The 22,328-nt window shown below is 33.8% G+C and overlaps 2 protein-coding genes across 5 annotated transcripts; both read right to left on the bottom strand.

Moving 5' to 3' along the window:
• Positions 1-1,189: 1,189 nt before the first annotated feature.
• LOC120146558 (potassium channel AKT1-like) lies at positions 1,190-21,111 on the bottom strand. Its single transcript, XM_039160087.1, has 7 exons — positions 20,707-21,111; positions 20,561-20,618; positions 20,155-20,475; positions 19,909-20,066; positions 19,413-19,543; positions 19,168-19,324; positions 1,190-1,200 (listed from the first exon to the last, which is right to left on the bottom strand). Exons 1-5 carry the CDS (start codon positions 20,955-20,957, stop codon positions 19,483-19,485), a joined length of 849 nt encoding a protein of 282 aa, XP_039016018.1. The 5' UTR covers positions 20,958-21,111; the 3' UTR covers positions 1,190-1,200; positions 19,168-19,324; positions 19,413-19,482.
• Positions 12,416-17,573, bottom strand: LOC120146530. Of its 4 annotated transcripts, none has more exons than XM_039160060.1 (11): positions 17,477-17,573; positions 16,794-16,857; positions 16,656-16,715; positions 16,094-16,573; positions 15,446-15,504; positions 13,749-13,812; positions 13,617-13,676; positions 13,344-13,369; positions 13,041-13,114; positions 12,830-12,915; positions 12,416-12,741 (listed from the first exon to the last, which is right to left on the bottom strand). In XM_039160060.1, exons 2-11 carry the CDS (start codon positions 16,855-16,857, stop codon positions 12,635-12,637), a joined length of 1,080 nt encoding a protein of 359 aa, XP_039015991.1. In that variant the 5' UTR covers positions 17,477-17,573; the 3' UTR covers positions 12,416-12,634. The 4 variants fall into 4 exon arrangements, with proteins under 4 accessions (XP_039015991.1, XP_039015998.1, XP_039016004.1 ...); XM_039160067.1 differs by having other exon boundaries at positions 17,483-17,573; XM_039160073.1 differs by lacking the exon at positions 17,477-17,573 and adding an exon at positions 17,099-17,420.
• Positions 21,112-22,328: the final 1,217 nt, after the last annotated feature.

Below are 22,328 nucleotides of genomic sequence, written 5' to 3'. Positions count from 1 at the left end.
GAAACCAGAATTCTCTTATACTGAGAATCCAATCCAGAAACAAATCTATCAATTCTAGATTTCTCAGTTGGAATAAGCTCCAAAGCAAACCGACTCAGCTTGTGAAATTCACATTCATACTCATAAATTATTTTGCCGGATTGCTTTAAGTTTAGGAACTGTTGCATCATCTCATTGACAAACACGTCCCCAATATACTTTTCTTTGAATTCCCTCAGAAAGAATTCCCATGTGATCTGCTCAGTGGAAACTCGTGCGACGACTGTATTCCACCACACACTGGCTTACTCCATCAGTAGAGACACAACCCCTTCCAACTTTCCTTGATTATCACAAGAAATCTTGTTGAGCATATTCTTGACATCGTTCAACCAGAAGTCAGCAGCCATCAGATTAGCATCCGAATCACCTCGAAATTCAGGTGCTCTCATCTTTCTCAGTTCTTTCGGAACTGACACTGGGGTTCGACGATTGATAATGGTGTCTAGGGCTTGTAAAAACAACCCCCGATCTTGAACAGACATATCCTGTTGATTCAGATTAGACAGCTCTACATTCGGCTGAGCATTGGGTGAATTCTGATTCACCTCATTACTCCCACTCTGTACAGGAATAACATGCTCACCTGCCCTACTCGATTCTTGATGATCTGACATCTGAACACAGTCAAAATCATCGTACTTTAGTAAAGAGTAACTTTACTCCTAATAAGCATCATCACAGTGTATATACAACTATCAGTAACTTTTCACATCCTAGTGGCATGTATACAATTTTTAACTCAAAACAAACTCGTTTTAGTCCTAGAATAGGTTAAACCTGTAACTCTGATGCCAATAAATGTCACACCCATAACCCGTATAAGTATACCTATACAGATTATAAATGTCACCTTAATTTCTAAAACATTTCCTTTTCAAAATTGATTTAAAATTTAATTTCTTTAAAAATAGTAACTGATATTATAAAAATATCATATCATATAAATTATGTTTCGTTATAACAAATTTAATTCAAAAGATTTTTTTTATGAATAGTGATGAATAGTACCAGAAGAGGTTTTTGAATAAGGCGTGGGCACGGCTTATTCATTCTGAGATACTGCAGAAAAGGTTTTAAGTTAAGGCGTGGGCACGGCTTATTCATTCTGAGATACTGCAGAAAAGGTTTTAAGTTAAGGCGTGGGCACGCCTTACCAGTCTGTACAATCCATAAATTAATATTGATTTATGCTATCCACTTTTAAATAGAGTAGAACAATTTAGTTTAACCATTGCAAACCATTTATTTTCCAAATAGATCAACAAAGCAACTTAGTACATTAATAAGTACATGCCACTAATAAAATTAACATTACAACTTAGGATGTCTTACTGATATTGAAATATACTTCTTGATGCTTGACGTCTCTTTACACTCCTTATTCCACTACTGGCTTTTTACCTACGCATGAAAATCATCACACGCTAAGTATATACTTAGTGAGACAATTATAACAATAACAGTACAATACAGCTCATGCATGAATTTCATTGTCAAAAACAAATGCCATTAAATCATGTTATATACATGTCCAATATTTTACCATGATCAAAATAATATAAATTTTCTTAGCATTTATCACATAGGCTAATAATCTTTTTTTTTTATCAATATACTTGTCATTATTCCATATGCTCATAAGCTTATTTTCATACTTACCATTTATTTATCAATAAATCATAAAGCCATAAAATCATAAACAATAGCCCAATATACAACCCTGAGGACCCTGGGTATTCGAGTAATATTTGCACCGTAGTGCTACACATAAGGTCGTGCCCACTATATACACCAAAGTGTATTACACATAAGGTCGTGCCCACCATATACACCGAAGTGTATTACACAAAAGGTCGTGCCCATCATATACACTTAGTGTCCTTACACACTATAGTGTAGTATTAAACCTGCAGCTGTTATACTCTATGGCATGCCAACTATACCTTGTCCCTCAATGACTTACTTGGGCATATAGTCTATTTTATTTGATCCAACCATGGCAAAGTATATTATCAAATTTAACATTGGGCAGTTCATACCCGAAAACATTCATGGTAAAATATCATATTTTTTTATGATCAATGCATTTTAATTTCATACTCTGACATACAATGTCAATTTATGAAAATGATATAAAATCATGTCGATATAAACAAGGTCGACTTATCGCAAGTCTTCCTAATGATGTATACAACATCCATGTATAATTCCATGCATGTATTGCACTCACCTTGACACTTTATATAGTCCACAATATGATCCTCACTAATTGTCCACAATATCTCTTTTATACTTGATTTGCTTCAATCACACTTAACTCAAAATCTGTATAAAATCACAATTCATAACAATACTTATGTTAGTATTATACTAACATAAACACATCCCATAACAATTCCATAATATACTTGGAACTCATTTTCTACCAAGTATTTCACACTTAATAATTCCTTTTAACGTTTCCACTAACTTTTCCAATTACTTAAAATGGTCCTTCACCATTTTATCACATACAATCATTTAAATTTCAAATCAACAATTTCCATCATAGTACATCAATTATAAAACACTTATACAACAACCCCTCTATTTTCCAAAATTTACGAATTAATCTCCAACTCTTCAAAAATTACAAAATAGTCACTAAATTTTCCAAAGCTTGTAGAATACTTGAATATGAATCTACAACATAAATCATCAGATTATCATCATTTCATGAACCCTATCATGAACATAAACCCTTAGATTTGGGATCTTTGAAATTCCAAGATTAGAACCAATATTGGTACCAAATGATAGAGTTTTTCACTTAGATCACTTTCCTATCTCACAACATAACTCCAATTCCAAAGGAATTAGCTCAAAAATTGAAATATTTCCTTACCTTGAAAGCTTTCACACGTCTATGGAGAAGAGAAGAACACTTTGGCATGATATGTTTGATTGATATCATGCTTATCATCCTTTAAAAACAATTATTTAAGTCATTTACTTGGAAAATACCAATTTACCCTTAATAAAACTTTATAATCACCATTAAACCAAGATACATATCCTTATCATCTTTAAAATCACTTAAATATCATCCTTGTCATCTTTCAATATTCAAAGATGAACAAATTAGTTTTCCACTTTACCATTTTGCCCTTGAAATTTCCAAAATTTACAATTCAGTCACTTTAATCAAACAATCCAAATTGAACATGAAATTAAACCATTAAATATTATTGCCCAACATTTTTAAAATGTGAAAATAATATTTTTATTTCTTATTTTCGTGACACATTTGTAATATTTCCAAAATTACATTTTGGTCCCTAAACTTTTCAAAGTTTATACTTTGGTCACCAAACTTTACCAAATGTATAATTTGATCACTAAATAAATCCATTTATGGAATAACATTCTTTTTGATGAAATTACCACTTAATTCCTTAAACTTTTCCCAAATTTTCTACTTTGACCATCAAACTTTCAAAATTTACATTTTGATCATTATCTATGTTTTTGGGGTATTACATTAAAACTCAAAACACAAAAATACATTATGCATATTCAAGCATTTGCAAAAATAGGAACATACACATTCATTTGGCATCAAGTTTTGATTGTCTGAGAGAAATTTAGGGAGTCAACAAAGATTTCATGAGGATGAAGGATCAGTCTATATTTTCTTTTACCGTTGAAGGAAATTGATCGCAAGAAAATTAAGGTCCATCTGATCATTACCTCCAGGTACTTTAAATGCAAATCAATAACATATGATAATCTTTTACAGGTTTAAAACTCTTCAAAGAGAAGATAAACCAATCAACATTTCCAGTGGAGAGTTCATAATGAGAATAACTCATCCGATAGAGGGAGAAGAAGTTCATAATGAGAAGAACTTGTTCAACCTTTGCTCGATTCATCGCATATGGAGTTGAATCAGCGATGCCTCACTTAAAGGATTAAAATTTCTAGTAGAGAGTTTATAATGAGAAGAACTCATCCGATAGAGGGAAAAGAAGTTCATAATGAGAAGAACTTATTCAACATTTACTTGATTCATCGTATATAGAGTTGAATCAGCGACGCCTTACTCGATGTATTAATATTTCCAATGTAGGGTTCATAATGAGAAGAACTCATCCGATGAGGGAGAAAAGTTCATAATGAGAAAAACTTGTTCAACCTTAGCTCGATTCATCAAATTTTGGAGTTGAATCAGCGATGCCTCACTCGAGGGATCAACATTTCTAGTAGATAATTTGTAATGAAAAGAACTCGCAGCTTGAAGAATAGGGACTGAGTTAAAAGATGGTGTTTTGTGTGTCTTTGCTCTATTCTCGTTTCACTGCAATGAGCAAAGAGGGGCAGTTGTAATCATCATTTTTCAATCTACCTATATATTATTAATAATATTATTATATTATAATTATTATTATTATTTACAAAACAATAACCCAATACATATATTACAAGCCCAAAAGAGAAAAACACGGGCCCCTTTACAAAATAAAACCCATACCCGAAATATCCAAAACAGAACTCACCCGGAGTCCAAACCAAACCCGACCTGGAGCCTAACATAAACTAAACCTAACCCTAGTGTAGCCGCCCAATAACCACATCATTTTTCGCCGATCTCTGCACCAAGCAAATGAAGACCGCTCCAACATGCCACCACCCAGCACTCCACGCTACCCGCAGAGACAACAAACAAGCAAAAAAATTGTAATGATTTTCTTTTTCTGCAATTGGTATAAAAACCCAAAGCAAACCATGTACAAGGGATCTTTTGGTTCCTATTTTTTCGATAAGCAATACAAGGCAAAGAAAATTTGAAGGTGATTTCCTTCTTTTTTTAAGGTTTCGAGTACATAAAAAATTAGTTTCGAATAACACTAAGCAAAAAGAAAAAAATTTGTTTCAAAAAAATAGTGAACACAAAAAAGGGCCTTAGTTTCGAAACACAACCGAAAAGAAAAAAAAGAAAATTTTTAAAGTTTCGAAAAAAAACAACAACAACTAAGCTTTTTCGCAGTGAAAAAAAAAGAAAAAAAAAGAAGATGGTAGATCCGATTTTACCTGAGTCATAGGGGGCTTCGTCGAATGTCACTGGAGTTGGGAAAACCGAAAGGTCAAGGGGGTTTTCGGGCTATTATGGAGTTTTTTTTTTGGTATTTTTAGCCCTAAGTAGGGGCCTAGGTTAGTACAACTAGATGTTTGGTTCATTTTAGGGTAGTTTAGGAGTTTCGACCACCGCGTGTGGCGACCAGAACAGTGGTCGAACGGCGACCAGAGCGGGGTGTGAGGCGGCCGACAGTGGGCCGACAGATGAAGAGAGTTAATAGGGGAGAAGTTTTTGTTGTTTTTTGTGTGTTTTCGGTGTAAAATGAAAAAAGAAATAAAAATAGTATATATAGACAAAGTTTAGGGTAAAATCATGCTTAGGTCCCCCTATGTTTAGCGCATTTTTATGTTTTGGTCACCTATAGGGACCAAATCTATTCTTTTTCCTTTTCCTTTCATATTATATAATTTTTGGTCTATTCACTGTTTATTCCCTCTAACTTTAGCGTGCTTTTGCATTCTGATCATCTGTGAGGACTGAAACTAGGGTGTGCAAAATTACCCGACCCGGTTGACCCGACCCGCCGACCCGCCGACCCGGATATAAAAAACCGGGTAATTCTCTAAAAAAAATTACCCGGCCGGGTCGGGTACCCGGCCCGACATTTCCTGGGTCGGGCCCGGGTCACAAAATATAGTTTTTCCGGGTACCCGGGTACCCGAGTACCCGGTTAGTTTTTATTTTTTTTTTATTTTTTATATATAATTATATAAAATATAATGAATTATTTATATTATGGATTATTATATTTTATATTTCGAACTTTTAAATTTTATGTTCGGATATTAGAGTATGTAATTCGAAGTTTCGAACATTTAAATTTGTGTATATATTTTTTTAAATTAATAATTTGAAAATAAAAAATTAAAAATCGGGTATCGGGTACCCGATTACCGGGTACCCGCAAAATCCGGGTACCCGATTACCGGGTACCCGTAACATCCGGGTCGGGACACGGGCCGAAAAATCGTCGACCCGGAAGTTACGGGTACCCGGATTTGCACACCCCTAACTGAAACTGTTATTTTCCCTTTTTCTTGCATGTTATGTATTTATTGGCTTATTTACTATTTAGCCCTTATAATTTTAGTATGTTTTACACTTTGGTCATATGTGGTGACTGTTTAAATTTTATTTTGATTTGATATGACTAATTTTATTATTTTCCCATTTTAGTTTAATAGTGCATTTTAGGCTTAAATAATACGGATAATTAGCTTTTTGTCCCTGCAACTTCCGTGTGTTTTTACATTTTAATCACGAACCTGTTTTTTATTTTTGTTCAGATTTGATCATTAAATTTAGTTCATTTTAATTTAGACCTTATCATATGTTTAATTTTTTTGTTCTCTTTGTAATTTAATATTCATGCAATTTCACAATTACATTTATTTTTATTTCTTTATTTTTTGATGTTTTGTTACTTTTTATAATAAATTTATTTAATTAGGTTTATAAGTTGAATTAATATTTAATAGTTTTTTTATTAACCAGTCTTTTAGATTTTGTCCTTAGATTAGGCGGATAAATCAAATTTGACCTAGAAATTAGGATGGCACCCTATTTTTTAATTAGAAGCAATTCGAGTCGAGTTTTCGCATAAGATGCCCAATTAATCGATTGCTCAACTTTTAATTTGTTAATCATCGAATAATTTTCTAAAACTCTTTTAGTTTAATCTCATAATTTTTAATAGTTTAATTTAGATATTATTTAGAACTTTGATTTGTTTATTAGTCCTTAAATTTTAGGATTTATTGATTTAGGCCTCTAAACTTCTATTTCTTAAAACTCTGGATTCTAGATCTTGACCCTTTAGTCCGTAAAATTTCAATTAGACTTTTAAATTAACTTAATCAAATAGGTTAAATATAACCTCCATTTTTAGCTAGATTTCAATATAGTCCTCTTAATTTAGGGAATAATTCGAGTCGACCCTCGCCTAAATGCTCAAGGGACCATCTCAATTATTCGATTCAATAATTGATTAAAAATTAAATAGGGTTAATATTATAACATACATTTCTAGGTTTGTTCCTTTAGGTTCTTTAATTCTCATAATTTGATACTTTAGGATAGAAAGGGCCTTAATTTACCCTTAACTTAATTAGGATGAATAAAATTTTGTTTGATTGCATTTTATTTTTAAAACTAAGGCAATGTTCACTTATTAGGGAATTAATAGTATATCTCCCGCAAGTATGCTCACGGGGTGACTACTAGTGATTCCCGAAAAAGGTCGACATCCTTTCCAAAATCGCATAATGATTTCTAAAATATCGAGGCAATATTCGGTTATTGGGCACAATAGGTGATCTCTCGCATTCATGCTAGGGGCGAATGTTATCGGCCTTAATAAACTAATACCCTTTTCAACTTTGCATCCATAATGATTGATAAATTAAATAAAGTTCAAACTCAAAATTTTTTATTCTAAATATAAGGTAATCAACTAGGTACCAATTTTTGGGCGCTTGTGGGGGTGCTAATCCTTCCCCACGCGTAACTGACTCTCGACCCTGATTTTTAGATTTTTATAAACCCTAAAACTTGGTATTTTGATAAAAATAAATAAAATGTTTTATTAAAATCATCCAATTTTTTGTGGTGTCCCAATTGCACCTTAATTGATTGGTGGTGACTCCTCACATTTCAAAACCTTTTCAAAGGAAAATCCCCTAATTCGATACTGGTCTTCCCCTACCCAGGAAAAAAACAGAGTCAAAACCGTCAAGATGAGAGTAAAGATGAAGCAATTAAAGTGATGTCTATGCAAGGGCCTCATAAGGTGCGAAGGTGCCCAAATCAAATCAAGCAGTCCAGGGGAAGGACCAGGCCGAGGATAATGAGCATGCAAGACTTGGTGCAATAAGGTTTGTTTCTACCAAAGCAAGTGGTAGCCCAGTGGCGAAAGGGATAGCCATATCTAAAGAGGCTGGAGAGCTCACTGAGCATATTTAAGCGGAGAAGAACATGTCTTCAAAGACTATAAATGGAGAAGGGTTAAAGGGAGCTAAGTCAATGAGTGACAAGGCAACCGTGGAATCACCAATGGGCAAGGTGGGAAAGGAGCGAAGAACTTCGATTAAGAAGTGCAACCTTGAGGGCTTGGTTCCAACCTTGGTGGGTTTGCATGCTCACTAGGCTTGGGTAACGCTTACTTAGACGCAGAGAATACTCAGAAGTGTCAAGAAGCATTAAAGGTCAAACATCTCGTCAGACCTTAACTCTGATATTGCGACAGTTTGGGCTTGAAGATTATGAGGACATGACAAGTGGGTATGAGAGTGAGTTATTGTGGGGAGACAACGATCGTTTCGTACATGTTTGGTGGAAGTGGTAAACCATGTAAGTTTGATTTACTCCTACCCACCAAGAGATGCAACAAAACAAAGATACTTAGGAACAAAGCACACAAGAGATAGAGTAAATGCCTCATAGTTTTATTATTCTCCCAAGAGAATGAATAATATGAGATGTTGCAAATGAGGAGCGGAGACTCTCTATTTATAGTTGAGCTCCCTTTAAATCAATGGCCTAGATCTATTTACATCAATGGCTAAGATGATCCCAATTAATGCATAATCCCCAAAATGAAGGAAACCCAACCCAATCTTATTTAATTACATCTGTTAGTAGGATTCTTTCCTTGTATAGGTATTCACACTGAATATGGAAAGATTCATCCATAATTCTCCCCAAATTTAAGTTATTGGATTGTATGTAGTATCGAGGAAAGAGTCAACATTAGTGGCAGGCATGAAAAGAACTACCACCAAGTTTGTTTCTAAATGCTTGTCATGTCAACAAGTTAAAATAAAGCATCAAGTGCCTTATGAATTGTTGTAATTGATTTTCATCCCTTAGTGAAAACGGGAACGAATTACAATGGACATTGGTAATAGGTAAAGATTATTCAATATAATTTCAAGATAGTTGTTGATCCACAAAATTCTTATCCAGATTTTAAAGGAAAATAAATCTTCTATTAAATTGGAAAAGCTAATTTGAAAAGAGAACAATGTATGAAAAAAATATCCTTATCTTTCTAAATCAGGCACGTAATTAAAAAATTTTGGAAGAATTTTTATTAAGAGGAGGAGAATTCTAATACCCCAAATTTTGGTTAGTGACCTAAACATAAATTTTGAAAGTTTAGTAGACAAAGCATAAAGCTTGGAAAAGTTTATGGACCAAAGTAGTAATTTTCTCGTAAAAAAGTATTCCATAAATGAATAGATCATCCCCAGAATGACGTTTTCTTGGGAATCAAAATTTTGGTACAAGAATTGTATTAAAAGCTATAAGGCAGTAAAGTTCGATATAGAATTAGATAATTGGATTAAATCATAATTTTATGAAAATTTGAAGGATGATAGATAAAGGTTGGAAATATTATTTCCAAATTTTATAACAGTGAAATTTAATGTGGATCAGTGGAATTGAAGTCGATTTTCAATATTTAGCTGAAATTGGAAAATTTAGTGACTAAATTACAGTTTTCAAAATTTTGCAAGGGAAAAGGTGGAAAGTGGATTTTTATTTGTTCATCTATGGCTTTGAAGATGATATAAATACGATGGTGTCATGGATGATGTTATAGCAATGGCAAAGTGGAAATTATCATATTTTGGTAAGGTTAAAATGGTAATTTCTAATTAAACAAATTTTAAATTTATTTATATTAAATTAAGACAAGTGTATATATTAATTATGAAGATAAAACAAGAATTTTCATCCCCTCTTCATGTTCAAGTCGTGCAGCGCCATAGCAAGGTAAGGAGAAATTTTGATTTTATTTTTAAGCTTATTCAATTGATTTTTAGATTTAACTATTAGAGAGAGAATTAATCCTCTTGAAATTCTCTATCATTTAGTATAAAAGTTACATAGAAATCATGATTATATGATGAGATTGGAGATTAGGGTTTATGAAGGACATGTTTGATTTTGAAGATTTGATGGAAGATTATTATGTTTTCGATGTTATAGATTATTTCTAAAGCACGTGTGATGATTAAAACACTTGAAATCAAGCTTAATCATGTTCGACCTTAACCTAGGGTTTTTAAGAATTTGTGATTTGGTTAAATTAAGTTAGGGATTTAGTTAAATTTGAAGAATATGTTATCATGTTGATATTTTCCACTTTAGAACACTGGATTGGATTTAGATATGAGATTTGTGTTCAAAAAGAGTTTTCTAACGACGCTCGACTCTGATTTGCGATTGTTGATGATCTTTCAATATTTTCATCCAGTTTTTTAATCCATTTACCGATGTAGTCAGATATGTTTGTATCATTATTTTATTCAAGTTTTTTAGATAAGTTTTTAACCATTTTGGTCCTTATGGTCTTTATGTAATCTTAAGTGTTATATTAATGATTATAAAGATATGTCCTAATTGTATGCTCTTTGTAATGTTGGATATCATCTTTTTTTTTTGGGATAAAATTACGACTTCCATATATATACACGGTAGACTACATCTAAGGTCTCTAAAATTTTAATTAGTTTTTATTTTCGCTATTAAAATTTTAAATACAAAATAAACATTAATATTATTATTTTATAATATAACAATAACTCACATATCCACGTCATAATTATATTTACAACTACACGTGAATAAATAACAAGAGCAAATAAGGTTAATACTTTTCGCTCCTAGACAAATAAACAAGGGCACATTAAGTAGAACTTTCCTATATACTATGGGTAAACTATAAATTTTATCACTGAACTTTTTTCTTCTATTTTGCTCACTAAATTTTAAAAGTTTAAATTTCCTCACTGAACATAATAATTTGGGTTTTTTATCACTAAGCCCGACTATGTCGCCTATTTTGGTCACTCTGTCGTTAAATAGTTAATGATGTTAAAACGACGTCGTTTCAAAAAAAATTCACCAAAATGAAATCATTTTGTAACTATTTAAGAACTCATTTTAATGATGTTAAATATTTAACGGCCGAGTGAATAAAAAACTAATGTATTAAGTTCAGTGAGGAAATTTAAAATATTTAAAGTACAATGAGTGAATTTATTTGTTGATACAACGGATTTTCCATTATTGGCAACGATACAGATGAGTTCATCTTCATTAACGAAAGAATTATTAGCTGTTTTTGAATTATACCAACAAAAAAGACGAAGGGTAAACCTTTACCATATGGTTATTGACGGTAGCTATAGTAGGCGACTACAAACGAATGACGGACGTCAATGCTATATATATATATATATGGATTAGGATCCATTTACACAATGTAAAATCTTTAGTTTTACACATATTTAGGATCATTGGATGAGTAAAAATAAATGGTCGAGGTTGATTACTTGTTTTATTTTCCCAGTAAAAATCTTCATATTTACTACTTTTAATCTTAATTATCTGTTTTCACTCATCCCATGACCCTAAATATGTGTAGAACTAATAGAGTTTATATATATAGCTATTAGTCAAATAGTTATTTTATGAAATCATTTTAAAAATAATAAATTTGTAAAAAAATGTTACAATTAAATTTGAATTCAACTATGTTCGTTTTTTTTTTCTTTTTAATTTTCTTAAAGTTTTTTTGTCAAATATAGATGTTTAATATAGTTTATGTTATTCTTTAAGGTATCTAAAGTTTTATTCCATTATCATTCTAAAAACATTCCATCAACTATCATTAAAAGAATTTCGTACACACTATTATTTTTTATTAATATTAACATAGAAAACAATAAATTTTATTATTCTAAAAAATCTAGTTTTTTTAATTTCTCAAATTCCTTTGATGTTCAATTTTGATTCTTAAATTGCTTTGATTCTCACGAGACGATATAGTTTCATAAAAACATGTAACGACCGAGTGATTTTATTTTATTTTTGTAATTTCGGACAACAATAAGAGAAACAATCAATCAACGGAAATCCATCTACAAAAATAAAAAAGATCAATTACGGTTAATCGGACGACAGGATATGAGATTTAAAGATTTTTGAAAATTAATGATTTTGTTTTTGTTTTAAAAAACAAATATTATAAAAACATAATATATGTCAAGCACTAATTAGATAATAAATTTCTTTAATGTCGTTAACTAGACACTTTAAAATGATAACTTTGAGGAAAAAGACATTTATACCCACTTGGGAGAAAACATTCCATTTTCAAAAGAAGTGGGATGGGTTGCTTTTCTCGGGTCTATAAAATTGGCTTAACGACAACGAGGAAGCTCTAAGGTTCCATTTGTAGGATCAAAATATATAAAATCCGCTTAGGCTTAATAATATCATCGAAATCTGCTAAACAACCAACCAAATTCATGGATATAGTGATCAAATATCCAACTTCAAACGCATAATTAACAAACCAAAGCATAATTAACAAAGGATTCAAATATATCTCTTGGGTATGGATCCGTGATAGGTAAGCCACCACAAGTAGAAGCAGCTTCTGTTCCGGGTGGGCTCCAAAGATGTTTAACACGGAGTATATCCATATCCATATTCATCTTCTGGCTCTGAGTCCGACCATATAAAACCATGTTCCGAACGCATTGTCTCCACATATTCAACTTCAGACAGCCCTGGAAAAATAAAATAAACATATGCATTAATTTCCTAGAAGAACCATAGATAAACACATATTTATTAGTTAAAATTTAGTAAACGGACCTTCAACTCTATCAGCTTCTTCCTCAGTCATGTAAACTAACACTATACGATGATTTCGACCGTTTAAATCAAAAATAGCTCTTTTACTGTTGATGAAAAAAATAGGGAATTAAAAATAGCAATTTACAATATTCAATCTAATTCAATTCAACGTACCACATACATATACTAATCAAACCGAATCAAATGAAAGTGGAAGAGCCATGCTTACTCAGGAAGTTCGCGTACCAGCAAGCGAGACTGTTTGTCAAAATTTAAACCAGGAAAAAATTTCACATCGTACCACTGCAATTGCACATTCAGTCACCACATAAGAAATAGTAAAGTCAACTGTTTATAATCCTCTTTGAAAATCATGCAATTCAATTATATGAAAACCATCAACCACAAACCAAAGGAGTAAAACCAACCTTCGTAAGAAATAGTAAAGTCAACCATTTATAACCCTCTTTGAAAATCATGCAATTCAATTATATGAAAACCATCAACCACAAACCAAAGGAGTAAAACCAACCTTTCTTGCCCCCTCGTCTTTGCCGCCTGCAACACAAAGTATTCAATGAGTAACAAACAAGTTAAAATCAAAGACAACCACTTTTAAGGCATGCCTGTGCCTATTAAGTCTTTTGCGGAATAAAATCCACCACAACCAAATAATAGTATATGTGGATTCCCAAATTCCATAAAATCAAAACAAATTGAACAGACTCCCATAAATAGCTAAGTGAGAAAGTGAAACACAAGCATTGAAGAGGAAAATAAAAAAAATCATAGAATCCACGATTACCTTCCTTTTCTTCATCCCCCATTACAGTTTCTTCAGGTTTCGCAGTCATGTCTGAATCAGCTGCACGTCATATGTGAGAAACATATCATTCAAAAGAAAAAAAGGAAAAGGATAAAGAGGGTCGTTGAATACCAATTTTCTCTGCATGTTCTGACATATCTTCGTCAATCTGAGTATTTTGGGTTGTGTGACTCATCTGAATTCACATGCCAAATGAAAATTTATGATTCAAAATTGAGGAACCACGCAACAAACAGAAGAAAAATAGTTGACAATAAAATCCATATGAATTTCTAAAGACTAACTACAAAACCATATTGAAAGGCTAACAGGCACCTCCCACTCTTTCTCATCGATAGATTTCATTAACACCACCGTTTTCACTGCTTTTACTCCCTCAGATCTGTTCTACTCCCAATCTCTCTATCTTAATTTACCTCCCTTCTTCGGACCTTAATAGTTGTTTTAAAAACCCTAGCTTCTCGAATCCTTTCTTTTCTCCACTGAAACTTGTTTGCTTATGATCCGAGGAGACTTAGAACATTTATTTTTCGCTTAGGATTTTAATTGCTTGAGCGAATCAAATAAGGAGTCTTTAATCGGAATTATTTAGGATTTTCGGATCGCCATTCACAAAAGAATGTGGCTACGGTCGGCGACTGAAACAACCAAACACAAAGAGGAGAATAATAATAACAGGGAAAGGTTTTCGTTACTGAGGGAGAATCCTTGGGTAACGTAAGAAATATGCACCGGTTGCACTAACAAGGGAGATCAATATATTTAGGGCAGGTTACATCAAAGGTTACTAAAGTTTTAATTAGTTTCTATTTTCGCAATTGAAATTTTTAAAAATTACAAAACAAACTAATATTATTATTTTATAACATAACAATAACTCAACAGTTAACCACTGTCATTTCAATTACGAAAGTATGACGTGTCAATAAAGTAATGCCACATCATCAGTGAAAAATAATAAAAAATACACCATTATTGAAACCACCCAAGTAGCCACATCCAATTTTGAAGACAGAAGCGAGGCAAGTGTTGATAATAATTCATCCAGATATTCAAATTATGATAAGAGTACTGATGCAAATGCCGAAAACCCTATGGATTATGGTAATTATGCAAATGATGAATTGAATATTGACCAAAATCCTGGGAACTATTATGTAAATTATGCTGATTATAGCAACTACCAATTGGGTGTTGATCCGAATAGTGGGAGCACTGATGTTGCTACTACTACTTATGGGAGTTATGTGAATTACAATGTACAATATGAGAATAATTGGGTTGATGGGTCAGCAACAACTATGTTGCCGGAGCCCTCAGGGATGGCTGAACATGGGGTGAAAGTTAAGGGAATGAGAGGGAGGAATGAGATACCAACAGAAATTGTTGAGGTGAAGCAGGATGAGCTTATGAAGAATCGGCCGAGGGAAGATCAGTTTAAGATGACCGTGATAGCTTTTGGGCCATCTTATCAGGTGTTGAACTTAAAACATAATTTACTTTATCAGCTTGTTGGTCTAATTTTTGTCTAATGATATTTGCATTGCCATTTGATCCTGGTTTGGCATGAGCTAGTTGTTTGTCTCTTTACTGTTGTAGCTATTATTGTTAATGTTTTAGATTTCGAATAGATTATTTCCACAAAACAGCATACCAATCAACCGAATTCCCATCGACAGTTTCTTCTGGTTTCCATAAAATAAAACCAGATTGAACAGACTCCCATAAAATTCAAAATAGCTAAGTGAGAAAGTGAAACTCAGATGCATTGAAGAGGAAAATAGAAAAGAATAGAATTCCAGGATTACCTTCCTTTTCTTCCCCCGCAAAACAGTTTCTTCAGGTTTCGCAGTCATGTCTGAATCAGCTGCACGTCATATGTGAGAAACATATTGTTAGGAACAGGTCTGCAATTTCAAAGAAAGAAGAAAATACAGAAAGAGATAGAGAAGCAAGAGGAATTGGAGAAGACAAGTATTTTAATTAACAATGTGCAATGTCAATTCTGTTACAGCTCCTTTTCCTTATAAAGCAATAAACTCAATGCATAAATTCATCCAACGTCTTTGGCTCTTTCTTGTCAACATATTTAGAGATGCATCTATCACCACAACTCTCATAATCCCCTTGAAACGAAGCAATATCTTTGTCCATTAGCAACAACCTAAAGCCACGAGGGTCTTCCACTTCCATAAACTCATTAAAATTTATAAGCATTGATTTCCCATGCCGATTAGTGCAAGCATGAACAATTCCTAAATAACACTTATCTGTAGTTCCCGGAGCAATTTCATCCTTAAAACATATAACATATAAAACATCACTTGGCTTTTCCATTGCACCCTTATAATTTTTTCCAATCATTAAATAACTGATTTCGTGTTCCTGGTGATGTGTCTGGCAAGTCTTTGATCATCGTTCAATGTGAAAGCTATTATCAAATACAGTCGTCATACCTAATTTCACCGTCCTGTTTAGCAATTCTTCACCCTTCATCTCCTCGCCATGTGTTACCAATTCTTCACCCTTCATCTCCTCACCATGGATTACCAATTCTTCACCCTTCATCTCCTCGCCAAGGATAGAGAGCCCATAATCATTGGGTTGACGTACTGAAGAATCAAGTCCCTCATTTTTCTGAACCAGTTGATCAGAAGTTTTAGTGTTTACTGATGTTGACATTTTGTCAAACACCCGGTGGAGCTTTGTGCCTGAATCGTCTAGTTTGATTTCCACTTTCCCCGATTCATAGATTTCAGGTTGTGCTTTGGACGTCAATCCCAACTGTGATGATATAACTGCTAGTTGACATTGCACGTCTTGAAGCGCCCGGTGGATCATTTCGCACACTTGTTTCTGCTCTTCGGCATGCACTTGCAGAGAACCCAGCAAATGTTCGTGACGAGCAACAGTCTCATGCAGACTTTTAATGGCCTCTGTATCATTCACCATAGCTTAGTCTCTCAACGAGAGCACAAATGTTAGGAAAAAGAGAAAAACATAGAATTCCAGGATTACCTTTCTTTTCTTCACCCCCCATAACAGTTTCTTCAGGTTTCGCAGTGATGTCTGAATCAGCTGCAGTCATATGTGAGAAACATCCATTACTTATCATTCAAAAGCGAAAAAGGAAAAAGAGAGAAGCTCGTTGAATACCAATTTTCTCTGCATTTTCCGACATATCTTCCTCACTCTGAGTATGTCCTATTGTGTGACTCATCTGAATTCACATGTCAAACGAAAATTTATGATTCAAAATTGAGCAAACCAGGCAACAAACAGAGGAAAAATAGTTGACAATACAATCCATACGAATTTCTAAATACCAACTACAAAAACATATTGAAAGGCTAACAGACGCCTCCACTTTTTCTCATCCATAGATTTCATTAACGCCACCGTTTTCACTGCTTTTACTCCCTCGGACCTGTTTTACTCCTAATATCTCTATCTTAATTTACCTCCCTTCTTCGGACCTTAATAGTTGTTTTGAAAACCCTAGGTTCTCGAATCCTTTCTTTTCTCCATTGAAACTCGTTTGCTTCACAACAAAGCTTTGACACTGAGGAGGCTTAGAACATTTGTTTTTCGCTGATGGCTTGAACGAAGGCTTTTTTATTCGAAGTTATTTAGGATTCTCGGTTACGGGGGATGGGCAGTGATGATTGCACAGATTCGAAGGCATGTACAGAACAACAATCTGATTTGGGGAATAATGTTAAGCTAGGCTTTGAAAATTTTCATTATCGATTTCGTTGAAAGTCAGAGGAGATCATCGCCGTTAACGAAAGAATCATGTGTTTTTGAATAAAAACAAGATAGAGAGACGAAGGACAAACCTTTACCCGATTGCTGGCGACAGTGGCTACGGTCGACGACTAAAACAACCAAAACCGGAGAGAACAATAATAACAGCTAAAGGTTTTCGATCCCAATATAGAGTTTATCGCAAGGAAAGTAATCTATTTTAAATTAAATTATATAATATTTTATTTATATTTTGTTTAAGGGTAATGTATATAAATAGTCCCCACATTTTTAGAATGCTTGAATTTAGTCACCCAACTTTTAAAATTGCAATACAGTCATTAGACTTTTAATTTGTTTTCAGTAAAGTCCATATCGTTACCTCTGCTAGTTTTTCTGACTAGACATTTAATTATTGTTAGTTCTTCTTCTTCTTTCCAAAAGCCTCCAAAAGTTCAACCCAGCATGAACAAGTCCCAACAGGCCACAATAGAGGCCACGACAGCCCCCAACACTTGTCCCTTCTCCAGCATGTCTCCATCAGCTGATGGTTGAGGAGGCTTAGAACATTTGTTTTTCGCTGATGGCTTGAACGAAGGCTTTTTTATTCGAAGTTATTTTTCCCTTTTTTCTTTGAGAACTAGATGAGTGCATTTCATATTCGAACTCTTTTACTTCATTTGCTTCATTCAACATGCATTAGGAAGGATCAAAATTCATTAGGAATGACTCGTGAATATAGAGGTTATCAACAAATAGGAGTAATTTTTTCTTAGAGGAATTTTAAATTGTATTTTTAATGTTGTTTTTTTAGTAAATTTCCCATTTTTATATTAATTTTCTCATTTTTAGTAAATCACCGCTCACCTTCGTTTCCGACCACCACCAGCGGTGGTCGGGAAAGTCTAAAGCCTAAACCCAACTAAAGCATTTTTTATCTTTTACTCCAAACCCTAAACAAAACAAAGAACTAATACAATCCATCCCTTAAAAACGACAGAAGACTATCAGTTCTCACTATTCCTAGCCTCGACGAACATTGTTTTCTCTGTGTTTCCAAAAAAAATTGGGAAGAACTCCTTTACAATATGTTTAATTGGGTTTTATATTACCCATTTTTTGTTACAAAATGAGAAATAAAAAATTAATTTACAACATTTTTTATTTTTGTTTTATTGTACATGTGTTGCTGATGGAGACATGCTGGAGAGGGGACAAGTGCAAGGGACTGTCGTGGCCTCTATTGTAGCCTGTTGGGACTTGTTCATGATAGGTTGAACTTTTGGAGGCTTTTGGAAAGAAGAAGAACTAATGATAATTAAATGTCTAGTCAGAAAAAACTAACAGGAGATAACGATATGAACTTTATTGAAAACGAATAAACAGTCTAATGACTGTATTGTAATTTTTAAAAGCTGGGTGACTAAATTCAAGCGTTCTAAAAATGTGGGGACTATTTATATACATTACCCTTAAAAATAATATAAATAAAATATTCTCTCTCTCCCACGTTACGAACAAATAAGAGACTTCTACAAACGTCTAGCAGAAGTTCACACTAATAACATATGCAATAATATTATGAATTTATGATACCTATGGATGAAGGAATATAACATATCCATAAACCAAACATCGAATTCCGTCTAAATGATATCATTTTATAGTTCAACTTAAAAGGTTTCCCAAAACCATGATATTCAACAACGGTTCTTATGCCAAAACACAGGATGAGCGAAGGAACATCGAATGAAGCGGAGACGAGACGTTCGAAAGTCTTAACTGTTTCCCTTTTGTCAACAGCTCGTCTAACCTCTCAACCACGTGTTTCGATATGACGAGTTGTCACGCAAAGAAGCATTGTGGGGCTTGTACTCCATTACATAGCTGTGCGGAAGCTTTAAGTGCCGTTTGATTGAATCTCTAAGGGCCATGACAGACTGGTAGAAACAAAACACGATCAATAACTACTGACGAGATCGAAATACAAATACACGAAATAGGAAAATCAGTACGATTACTATTTACTAATAGCAAACCTGATGATCTGACGCATTACAATTCCATACACTCAATATATCCTCATTGAAGCGAATGCTCAGCACTGCACCACAAACATTATCTCCATAGTCCAGTTGATCACCAACCAGGGCAAGAACCTGCAAATGTAAGGAGTGAATAATATATAACGAAAGTAGTATCGAATAATATTAAATGTTCATCATCTAGTGCCAAGAGAAGGCACCATTTCAAACAACCAGTCACAAACTAATTAGAAATTTAGAACATTTCACAATCTTAGTGAATTCATTTTAAAACCTTAGTTAATTAGGATTAATTGTAGAATGTGTAGAAATTTCACTTTGCAATGTAGAACCATAGTAGGCTCTCTATAGCCAAAATAAGAGATCTATTTCAAGGTTTGCTTTCATTTTTTCATGGTGTCTTTTCACACTTTGATTACTGCATAAGAGAGTACACATTATCCGTAATAGAGTAGAAAAGATAATGTGATATGCTAGACCGGATGGCTTTAGGAAGGGAATCGAGTGTCTCTTGCTGCTGCAGCCCCTCAGAATCGATTCGGTACTTGAGACACAAATGTGCAAGCATCTGATCTTGCAGGCGAGGAGGCAATTGGTTTCTCTGAGCAAAGCTTGAAGCAGCTTTAATTGTATCCCTCTGAAAGGCCAAAACAGTAAAAGATTATCAAATAATAATAAAAAACCAGTGCGTTGATTAGGCTGATGAACACTAAGAATTCACTAACGAATATTCTGGTTCTGCTAGTTCCATGGACAACTAAGTTTTTCATGTTCCTGATCAAATATGCAGTCAATCCGAGATTGAAGAGCATGTAGAAAGTGTCAAATATCATCTCCTGAGTATTCACAGGATGTAAATCCCCATAGCCGACGGTAGTGAGTGTAGTGATGGACCAGTATATCGATGTCACATATCGAATCGACAAGCTCTGTTCGTGGAAATTGTCTCCCATAGATTCTGAAAGCCATGTTTTTCCAGGATCATGATATTTTGCAGCAATACGATAATAGAAGTATCCAGCACAATGAACAGAAAAAAGGGTAACCTACAAAAACATCCAAGCTTCATAAGTTCCAACTTCCAAGCACATTTCAGTTAACATCGTACCAATTCAATTTTGGCTTTCTCACACAAATAAGTTGGGCACATCGAACCCAAAAGTAGTTGCAATTCTTGTCTTTCTCCAATCTGTTGAAATCAACAATACCTCATGTCAAACAAGTCCAGAGGCAATAAACGAATTTCAACAATTATCGCAGTGAAAAAGCTCTTGTACCTTGAAAACAAGGCACTAACTCTTCGGAGATGCCAAAGGCGAAGCATGTTGAATAGGCCATATGAGCGCAATGGCCTAGGGGAAATCTTCCGAGCTAGTTCGGATGGTATCGTGGATATAATGTCTAGAACCAGCCAGGAACTGCCATACTTCCAAGCAATATTTTTCAGGTCATCGATGAGGAGATAGGTAGCTTTATCTAGGTATGCAACAAAGAAGGTGAGGACAATATCCAGGGCAAAAAAATCCATTAACAACGTTATCAGTAACAGCAAGTGGTGAATCTGGTTTTTCGAGGCATCCGAATTCAAATGGTGAAACCCAAGCAGTGTAGATGACAAGATGAACCAGAAAAGTGTCCCATACCCTGCAAGGATCTATTTATTCCTTTCAAATTTCAAAGGCATCAAGTAATGACAAGCAGCTGCAATTGGAACTGATTCAGTTTGAAAAGAGGGATAAAGGAAGCTTCTAAAGATATGGACACATCAAGACCTCAACTTTGATCATAAATCATTCTTTTTGGAGAAAAAGAAAGAAAGAAAAGGAATAATAAACATGAAGGGGGAGGTTGGTAGCAAAAGGAAAAGCATATAATATTATAGTAAAGAATTTCAAAGTGATTTCCTAGGCTAGAATCTTGTCAACCGTCGGATTCTCAAACGAAGAATCTGCTTTAAGAATAAAAAAATAAAGACAGTACTGGAAGGAACAGACGTTGGAATACAAATTTCAGAACACATTCAAAGATCAAACCGTGTTCTAATATAGTGTTCATAACGATAAAGACATTCACCATAGAATTAACTTGTATATCTTTAAAACAAGCAGTGATGACGGATAAAAATGAAACATATTAACAGAACCAGGTAAATACTTTTCATTCACGTAAACATTTCTGGTTTCTGATTAGTCCTTTTCCATATGCCGCAACAAAGTATAGCAAATAAATAAATAAGTAAAGAAGAATTTTACAATGCCAAAGATTACAGACGACTGTGCAATTTCTCGGTTACAAAAGATAAATTTTTTACAGTCTTCTACCAAAGCAAAAGCTCACCAGAATCAATGCACGGATTTTCCCTAAACACTATATACGTTAACGCCTTGTTTTGCGGCAGTCTTTTTTCCAACACACTATTCATTAAAAGACAGAAAAAAAGAAATAATTACACATTGATGGCTACCAACAATGATTCCAAAATAATTTAGGTCTGAAAAACAATCAAGAAGAAGGGGTTGTTTTTATATGGACCTGTAATGACGATCATAAGGAGAAATGATATAACTTCTGAGCTTGATTCTTCAGGTACTCCTGTATCCAAGCGAAGAAAGTATCCCGGTGGATAGACTATAATGACTACTCTCTCTTGAGAGTCACTCTAAAACTGAATTATGAACATGTCACAGCATTTTAATTATTCTTCATACTGAGCTGGCACACTTAATAAGGAAGAACGAGCCACTACGAGTTCCTATCCCAGTAGTAAAGTACAGCTAAGGTAGTTCCTATCTCAACTTTTAAAGCATATGCATTGGCTTGCAAGCTTCATAGTACAACATTCAGTAATCATTCATAACATTTTCTTCCAAAAACAATTCTCCAACTTCCTCATCACATC

This window comes from Hibiscus syriacus, unplaced genomic scaffold, assembly GCF_006381635.1.
Source record: "Hibiscus syriacus cultivar Baekdansim isolate YM2019G1 unplaced genomic scaffold, ASM638163v2 tig00002511_pilon, whole genome shotgun sequence".
In the NCBI taxonomy this organism is placed as follows: Eukaryota; Viridiplantae; Streptophyta; class Magnoliopsida; order Malvales; family Malvaceae; genus Hibiscus; species Hibiscus syriacus.
Note: the sequence above shows the minus strand (reverse complement) of the source record. Positions and strands in the feature narration are given on the sequence as shown.